The following is an 8,466-nucleotide window of genomic DNA, read 5'->3' as shown; positions in this document are numbered from 1 at the left end:
TATTTCCACTGCTAAAACTTGACTTAGCCACAATATTTTCCAACAACATTTGAGAGAATTATGTGGGATTTGTGCTTGTCAATGAGAAGGTACTGCAATGAGGAGAGAGTAATTTTTTAATGTATTTGTTGTTTGTTTTGCATCTGTGCACCTTACACATCTATAAGAACTTTTTTTCTGGACAGTTCCTTGTTCTGACTTTACTCTTCTGTATCAGTTTAGCCCTGTTTGTCTCAAAGAGAAAAGGGAGATGCTTTGCATGTGTGCAGCATGAGGAACCACTGTGCAATTTACAGTGTGTTGCCACTTGTGTTCAGGTTTTTTCCATACTACAGAAGAGACCTTATTGTCCATTTTATCTTTTTCTCTGAAACCTTGTGCAAAAATATCATCAGTGATGTTCTGGAGTGTAACAGAATGATTTTAACATGTGTGGGACCTTCTCATGTGGTTAGTACCTGGGAAAAGAATTGCATTCATAGCTATAGCACAGTGTGGATGTTTTCTGAATGCTGCTGTGTTGTCCTGGGCATACTGAAGCACCAGATGTATATTGCCCATTTACAACTTTCTAAACTTGCTGATAATTATAACTACTTGCTCCTGAGTCACTGTACTCTACATATAGCTGGCATATATTAGGTTGTATGTTTAAATTCAATACCCATCCCCTTCTGGATTGGGATGACAGACAAAAAGTAGGTGTACTCTTGCTCCAGAGCTCATACTATGCCTTTGCACAGGAATACGTAGACGGCCTTTGAAGTCTTGAAACTAGGGCACTCTACCAATTGTTGGTGATAAAATCACCCAAGAGCACAAAGATAACACCAACACACTTCAGTGTGGAATCAAAATATGACTTTCTTGTGTTTGTGCTCAGTACTCACAGCACAAAAAGGAGGTGCATTACTGGTACCACTGTGTACCAGCATGTCCTTCTGTGTGATTCTCAGTTAATTCTCCAACATTCTGCTTCCCTTTCTGAAGAAGTAAACTGTGGCAACACAAAAACCTGTCCAAAACCATCCACATGGGTGGTGGACAAGAACAGATATCAGCCTATATCATATGGGTTATGGTATTTGGATAGCAGGTGGAAAGACAAACACTAGAAAGACCTTGCCAGAAAAGCTAAAATAGTGCTCCTGAGGCGGTGTGCTGGTGGATACACCAGCAATACAGGGACACCTGGCATGCTCTGAAACACTTGCCAGGCCTGAGCTATGGCTGCTGTTCACCCGTCCTGTGCCCTGATGAGGACAGCCTGGGCAGCTCCCCAAGAGAGCAGTGCAGGCATTGTCTGCTGCCCTTCCTGCAGCATGAGGGTCCATGGAGGACAATTTGGTGTGATCTACAATCAAGACTGGAATATGTCTATTTCCCTATGCATATCTCTTGTAACCTCTTTGGATGTGTCAGATGAGGTCCTTCTGGCCCCTGAGAAGAGGAGGAGGGTTGCCCAGCCAGCTCCAGTGGAACAAAACGATGTCACGTATAGGCACATCTATAGCACTGCATTAGAGCTTCTCAGCATTATCTTGGGTCAATATGTAAATGGTTGCTAAGCAGATTTAGGTTGCCAGGTAATCCTGTGCTTAATGCTCTCTGGCAGTGACAGAGCTGGGACCCTGGAAGAGACAGCCTGCCACGTGGCGCTCCGTTTGGGTGCCCTGCAGCTGCAGGGTGGAGATGGGCCTCGCTGGGAGTCCCTGGGATCACCCTGGCTGGGATCACCCTGGCTGCTGGGCTCCCGCGGACCATTGTCCTTCAGCAACAGCTTCCACTTCCAAAGCAGGCAACGCGCACCAACGTGCCCTGCCGGGAGACAGCTGCAAACCCTTGGATCCTCCCGCTGCAAGTGCCACCCCTCGGGGGTCCCCGGCTGCTCCGTGCCCGTCCCTGCCGGGGGAGCGGCACGGCCCTGCTGGGTCCCCTCCCTGCCCCGGGATGATGCTCTGCGCTGGGAGCCTGGCAGGCGCTTCAACGCGTCTGTGCAGGGGCTCCCGCCGTGCTCGGTCCTGTTATCAGGGACATAAAAGGAAAGAGGCACTTCTTACGCTCCCCTACGTGACCCAGAGCAACAGCTCCATGTGTGGATTTTTTTGTTCTTTTGGGGAGAAGGGAATGTAGGTGGGTGTAGTAAAATAAATTGCAGGACTTTTTGTTTTGATTAAAGCTATTGTGCAACTACTGCTTGTATTTTCTGTAGACACATTCCTAAAGCTACACTCACAATAGAAGGCTGCTTATTTTTAAAATGAGAGGAAAGCTTGACAAAAGGTTACAGTAAAGAAAGAAAACCCAAGGACATTGATAAGGTATCAGCCCTAATCCATACACAAGACAGGTATAAACCTGTTTAAAACTGTTACAATGATAATTTGCTTTCTCAAGTGCAATGGCAGTTGAGAAAACTGCAGAAAATGCCACATTCGTGTTTAAAGCATAAAATACAGTAAAGGAATAGATGGCAGTATTTAAAACATGCAGATGAGCTCCAGAAACTTGAGGGCATTACTATAACTGACTGCAAAGAAGGAACTATTTATCTTAGGAGTCACTGGATAATGTGTAACATATACAGAAAAGAGAGGTACAAGGTCAGCTCTCAGGAGCGCTGGTAGTTTGGAATTGGAAGTATTCTTTGTGAGGCCCTCTGCCATCTAACTTCCAAGAAAAAATACCATAGCAAACAAATTCTTTCAATCCTTCCTTTTCTCTCTAGTTTTCTGTTTAGGAAAGCAAGATAATTTCATCTTAAGAGTGCCTGAAAACTAAGAATAGATGAAAGGGAGAAACGCTAAACAGCTTCTTCCAGAAAAATTTCTTTATCTATAGATTCATGTATTTCAAGTTTCAAAGGAACGTTATGATTATCTAGTTAGAACTGCCTGACTGGCTGCAGAACCTCACCAAGTAATCTCTCCATCAAGCACATAACATCTGTTTGAGTATTTGCACACCTCTTACAGAGAAACCTAGTCCTGATTTAAGGGCTGCAAGTGAAGTTCTGCAGTCCTTACTCAGGATTTGACTCAATGAAAACATTGGCATATAATGCTCTCTGTGGCTCTAAAAACAGATCTGTTTCAAATCTCTATGAACAAACTCTACAGATATAAAACAAACTAAAAGAGAATGTATCATAAGAACACTTGTGCTGAGTCTTCTCTTTTGTAAGGACACAAAAACATCTATTATTTTTCTTGGAATTTTTAGAGAACATTGACTAAAACGATTGATAGTGGTGTAAATCCACTCTGTAATTCAACTCTTTGATGTAAAACTTATTTAGTTTTGTGTTGCAATGATCTATAGGAACAGTTTCCAGCCCCCTGCAAGGCTAGAGGTCTTGATTTACATATGGTAATATTCCAGCTTCAGTATCTTTTTAGACTCTAATGTAAAGAGATTTACATTAGCAGAGGCACTAACCTTAAGTAGTGAGATAAATTCTCTCTAAGTGCCACAGGCATTCAACCTTTCATATGCTGATGAGACTTCGGGTGTTCAGGTTTGACACCAGGGTAAAATGGTCATATAATTATTCACTTGTTGACCAACACCACAAAAGCCAGAGCTCTGTTGCAGAAATAAAGATTAACTGGCTTTCTGATCAATGTATTTGTGCCTGTGGTGGCAGCTGTAAATAAATACATTTGGTTGTTAAATGTGATCAATATGCCTGATAAGCATATATAGCCAAAAGACAGCATTTTCTTAATAGATGTGGATACAATATGTTCACAGAACATATCTGGATGGGAACCTATGCTCATATGCAACTTTAAAGTACACACTGCCACAAATTATTTGCCCTCTTTCAGTCACATTAATAAATAGTAGACAAATATTTCAGAATACAAGAACATTACTAAAACATGATCATATTGGTCATCCTGTTTTCTGTGGAAGCAAACATTAGGCATACATAAGCATTCAAACTATGGTAACACTTCTTTTTGAAATAATGAATGTTTCCAATATTCATTTGCACCATCTGATACAAGAATAGATTTTGCTTACGTCCAGTGATGCCCTGCTATTGCTTGAATTGACTGTCACAGCTGAAGGTCATGAAGTGACTCAGTGCCAACACAAACAGATGAAATACTGAGAAACCCCTTTTAAAAAATATTACCTTAATAAAATCAAGCACAAGCTCAAGGAAAAAATGTAAACTTCTAAAACAGAAACATAAGACATGTCTTCTCAACCCACCTTTTAAAGTTACATCAACATAAAAAGCAATTGTAATATTTGCACACCTAAATAAAAGCAGCTAGGATTGTACTTTGGACCTTAAAAAGAGCTCAGTTCCCCCCCCTTGTCAGATAGAGACTTCCTGTGTTACCTTGGATAAATTGTCTGGGACGACGTTTCTGAAAGCATGTATGTGTCTAAATTTGTCTAGATTTGCACTGGGGTATTTGCTACAGCTTCTCATAACTAACAGGCACTGAAAATGAATGCATGTCTACTTTTAAAATTATCTCTAAGTTTGGTTTTCTTTCCTTGAGTGGTTGACTCACAAGCCCATGAGCCTGGGCTATCACAAACAGTGCCATTCTGTATTTTTTTTGACTTTGTATTTTGATAAGTTAGTATGGTGCCCATGAAGCTTTGGAGAACTAACAGGTCTGACAGTCTGCTGGGGGAGAGTAGACTCTGCTCCCCTCTATAATACGAGAATAATTGTACCTTCACTAGGAGCTATCAAATAAACACAGGGCATGTTGTGAGACAGTCATGTTGTGTCATAATGTAGAGATATTTCAGGAGAGAGTTTAGACAAAGAAAAGAAAACTTCCAGTTGCTTCATAAGGAATATATGTCTATTCTGTAACTTGTTCTCCCTATTTCCACAGCTCACCAGAAGAGAAAGAAAGAACATAATTTAGTTCTCATACAAAAGTATAAATAAGATAGGGGAGAAGTCCTTGCACCAGAAATTGAGATCATGTAAAGAGCTGAAATCACACAGCTGAATGTTACCCAATATCTCCTGGAAGCTGCTCAGGATATCAGAAACGGCAGAATTTGTATATTTGTTTCAGACCTGGTTCTGCAAAACTAAATTAAATTATCATCTCAACTTCTGCAGAATTAACTTGAAATCAAGAGGACGAATTACACAAAAATCACTCAGGATGGGAAGAGTTGCAGTGAGGCTACATGCCCCCTAGACAACTGAAAAAGCTCTTCCACAATGCACATCACGTAACTATGATTAAGCTAATTGCTGACAGGAAGGCAAGTGTTTATTGAATGTGATGTCTCAGAGGCAACAAGAAATCCCTTTATTTGAGGAGCCTGGAAGGAATATCAGGGTAAAGCAATTTAAGCATATTTTTTGGAATGCTTCATAAGCAGTTGCTAAAAGCAACCACCAGAGGTGAGATAATGCAAAAGATGGTTAGTCCATGACTGTCACAGGTTCCATCACACATATGAGAAATTGTATTATAGTCCAAAAAGAGTATTCCCAAATTTCTGTATCATAAACTTCAATATTTACACTTTTCACTTTTTCCTGCCACAGTGGTCCAGTAAGATGTAACTGATGAGAATCTCTATGTTGACAACGTAGAAAGGGCAGATTTTACGAGATTGCTTTATGCCATTTAGCAGTTTAACTTTGCTATACTTTTTAGATTTACAGAAATTATTCTTTGTACTAAAAGGCAAAAAAACCATTCCATATTCAAATTATTCAACTATGGTTAGTCCACTTTAATTATTACATATAAAAGTGTTTTATTCTTTTCTTCAATCAGACTGGCAGAGATCACTTAGAGCATTCAACTAGAACAGCCTCAATAAAAGCTAATCAAAAGCTCCTGTGAGTTTGAGCATGGGATCTGGTAAACTCAGTAACAAATAAAACAGAATTCTAAATATTCGTGTTTACAAAAAAAAATAATTACAAAAATCTGGATAATAAGTTAATAAAGTAAAATAGTTATCTACTGTTCAGATATAAAATCCCAGCAATTTAATTTACATATTACTATGGCAGATATAACAAAATTGTGAATAATGCTATCCACTGTCATAAGTGGTACTTCGAGATTTCCAACAGAAAACTTATATTTTAATTTTCTGTTCAAATACAGCCAAAAGTAAGAGGCAAAGCCAGCCTAATAGTAATCCAAGGTTCTGTAGAAGAAACATCAACCAGGGTCGCCGTGTCTGAATATGAGTCATTTCAGGAAGCTAAAAAAAGAATAAGACAGCAGAATGAGAGCCAGATACATTCATCTGTGGGAAAAAAAAAGTTATGGGAAAACAAGGCAAACTTCATTTAAAAAAAAAAAAAGCAATTTTCAAAATGCTGAGATTCTGACTGTAGTTATTAATGTGTAGCATTTTCTACACATTTTGACAAAGCTGATCTTGACAGTGAAATATGTAAATTAATCAAATTCTACCGACTTTGATTCTTTTACTAGCACTGACAAGAATTATAAATAAGATTCTGAAATTTGTTAACGTGTCAATATTTTGTAGTAATTTTATACAGCTGTCTGCAAGGAAATGCTTATTTAGTGAAATTAGTGATTTCCTTTTGTGGGAATAAACTAGTTGGAGTATTTTTTGCTTCAGTACTATATATAGGGTCAATCATGCTTTTTCTGAAATAACTGGCAACACTCCTATTTACTTGGGCTTTAGGAAATGTACAAGTAGAACACAGAACTTTTAAAATATGCTTGAAAAAAATGGTTAGTATTTTTCTCTGTGACTTTTAAATCATGTAATGGAGCAACACTTGTTTATAATCAAAATAAAAGCTACTTGCATTGACCTTTCACTCTACACAGTGTATTTTATCAAAGGTTTAAACTAAATATGTGTCTAAACAGAGCTTGCAGAAATGATGCCTCAGGCTCAAATTCTCTTAATATTTCTGCTTTATTCAGGGGAAACACTGATGACTGCTAATACTGTCACATCAACTCTGGAAATAAATACAGAGCAATAGTCCAGTGCTGACCTCTGGTTTTGGTTGTGTGTTTTTTTCTGTGCTTGAATAAAACTACTGTTCCTGTGCACTTTGGAGGCTCTTCACAGCAGCTGTAACAGCAGCAGCCACTGGGAGACAGTGGAGTGGTGCTGACCAAGGAGGTTACCAGGAGTGTTTGCTATGCTTGTCCTTCCCTCTGTCAGAGGGGGTTCTCTGGGGCTGTTGCTTCTGCATTCTTCTTTTGTCTTAAAGTTGGCCTGGGCCCAAAACAAAACTGTGCTGAAAAATCTGCCTCTGCTTTAAAGTTTTGCCTGAAAAAAACAGGGAAACCCAAAGGCCCTGTATTTTCACAACTAGGCAGTGGTTTAAATTACAGTACAGAACATATGTAGCCATATTTGATCAGTGTTTAAAGATAACAATAAACTTTTAATCTAAAGGAAGTGTAAACACCTCAAAGTTCTGATGTAAATCAAACTCTGAAGTGACAGTTTTAAGTGCTCAGAGCACACAGAGTTTTTTCTGTATATAAGTAAAAACTGCTAATTAAGACCTAGCCTGAATCCAGGGTTACAGTCTAGATGTTTAGTCTTTCTTATTTATCCTTATAATCAGTCTATTTTTCCTCTTCCCCAGTGCCTGAGTGAAAAGTTCTCCAAACAGGAAAATTTTCTCCTGCCACTGCAAAATTTAATTTTCATTGTTGTCTGTGACAATTTATTTATTGCTGTCAGTGGCAATTTAGGAGCTACACACATGCACAGTAGGTTCCTAAGAGTTTTCAAAGGAATTTTTAGCAAGTTGTACCCTTTCCAGTAGTCCAGTGCTGATGTCTGCTCCCTCCATCTCACCTAAGTGCATGTAACCAACACACCAACCATTTCTACAACCATACCTAGCGTGACATCCCTGCTCATCTGTTAAAATGAAATGGCTGCTGTCACAACATCAGCTATGGTTCCCAGCTCTCTCTGAACACAAAAGCCTGTGGTACAGCAGAGAGAATGTTGTTGTTAAAAAGCATAACTGTTCAGCTGGCAGATGCAAACCACACTTCACGAGTTAAGGGAACGTAGCACCACATCCAAGCTGTTGGAAGCTATCACGCTTGCTAGTGCTTCAAGTCTGCCAGAGGCCAAAGAGGTACAGCTAATCAAGGGACTGCTCTGTTCTACTCCAGCTCATGTTATCATGAGTGCACAAAAGATAAGAATAAATAGGAAGCAGCAGGCTGAAAGAAGGTATGAGAGGCTCTCAGTAATGTAGTGGCTGAAAAAGAGTTCTTACCAATCTGAGCACATGTGGCATGGCTGCTGCACTGCAACAGTCCAGGAAATCACTTTAAAAACTACCTTCTTATCTTCAAAATTGAAAACATTTTTAAAATTAATCAGAGTAAGCTCCAGTTTTTTATGATTTCTTGGTGGAAAATGATGGATATAAGTGATTTTATCTTTTGTTCCTTATTCAGTTTCTGAAATTATTAGTCTACCTAG

At 39.2% G+C, this 8,466-nt stretch overlaps 1 protein-coding gene across 3 annotated transcripts in view; it reads right to left on the bottom strand.

The window, feature by feature from the left end:
- Positions 1–3,337: 3,337 nt before the first annotated feature.
- Positions 3,338–8,466, bottom strand: part of SLC39A12 (solute carrier family 39 member 12) — a 37,799-nt gene continuing 32,670 nt past the window's right edge. For all 3 annotated transcript variants that reach the window (XM_039713265.1, XM_039713258.1, XM_039713249.1), the window contains one exon: positions 3,338–6,219. In XM_039713265.1, the coding sequence (XP_039569199.1) occupies positions 6,091–6,219 (129 nt within the window). In that variant the 3' untranslated portion in view covers positions 3,338–6,090. The remainder of the gene's footprint in view (positions 6,220–8,466) is intronic.

Source organism: Passer montanus, unplaced genomic scaffold (genome assembly GCF_014805655.1).
Source record: "Passer montanus isolate IOZ18808 unplaced genomic scaffold, ASM1480565v1 scaffold10, whole genome shotgun sequence".
Classification (NCBI taxonomy): domain Eukaryota; kingdom Metazoa; phylum Chordata; class Aves; order Passeriformes; family Passeridae; genus Passer; species Passer montanus.
Note: the sequence above shows the minus strand (reverse complement) of the source record. Positions and strands in the feature narration are given on the sequence as shown.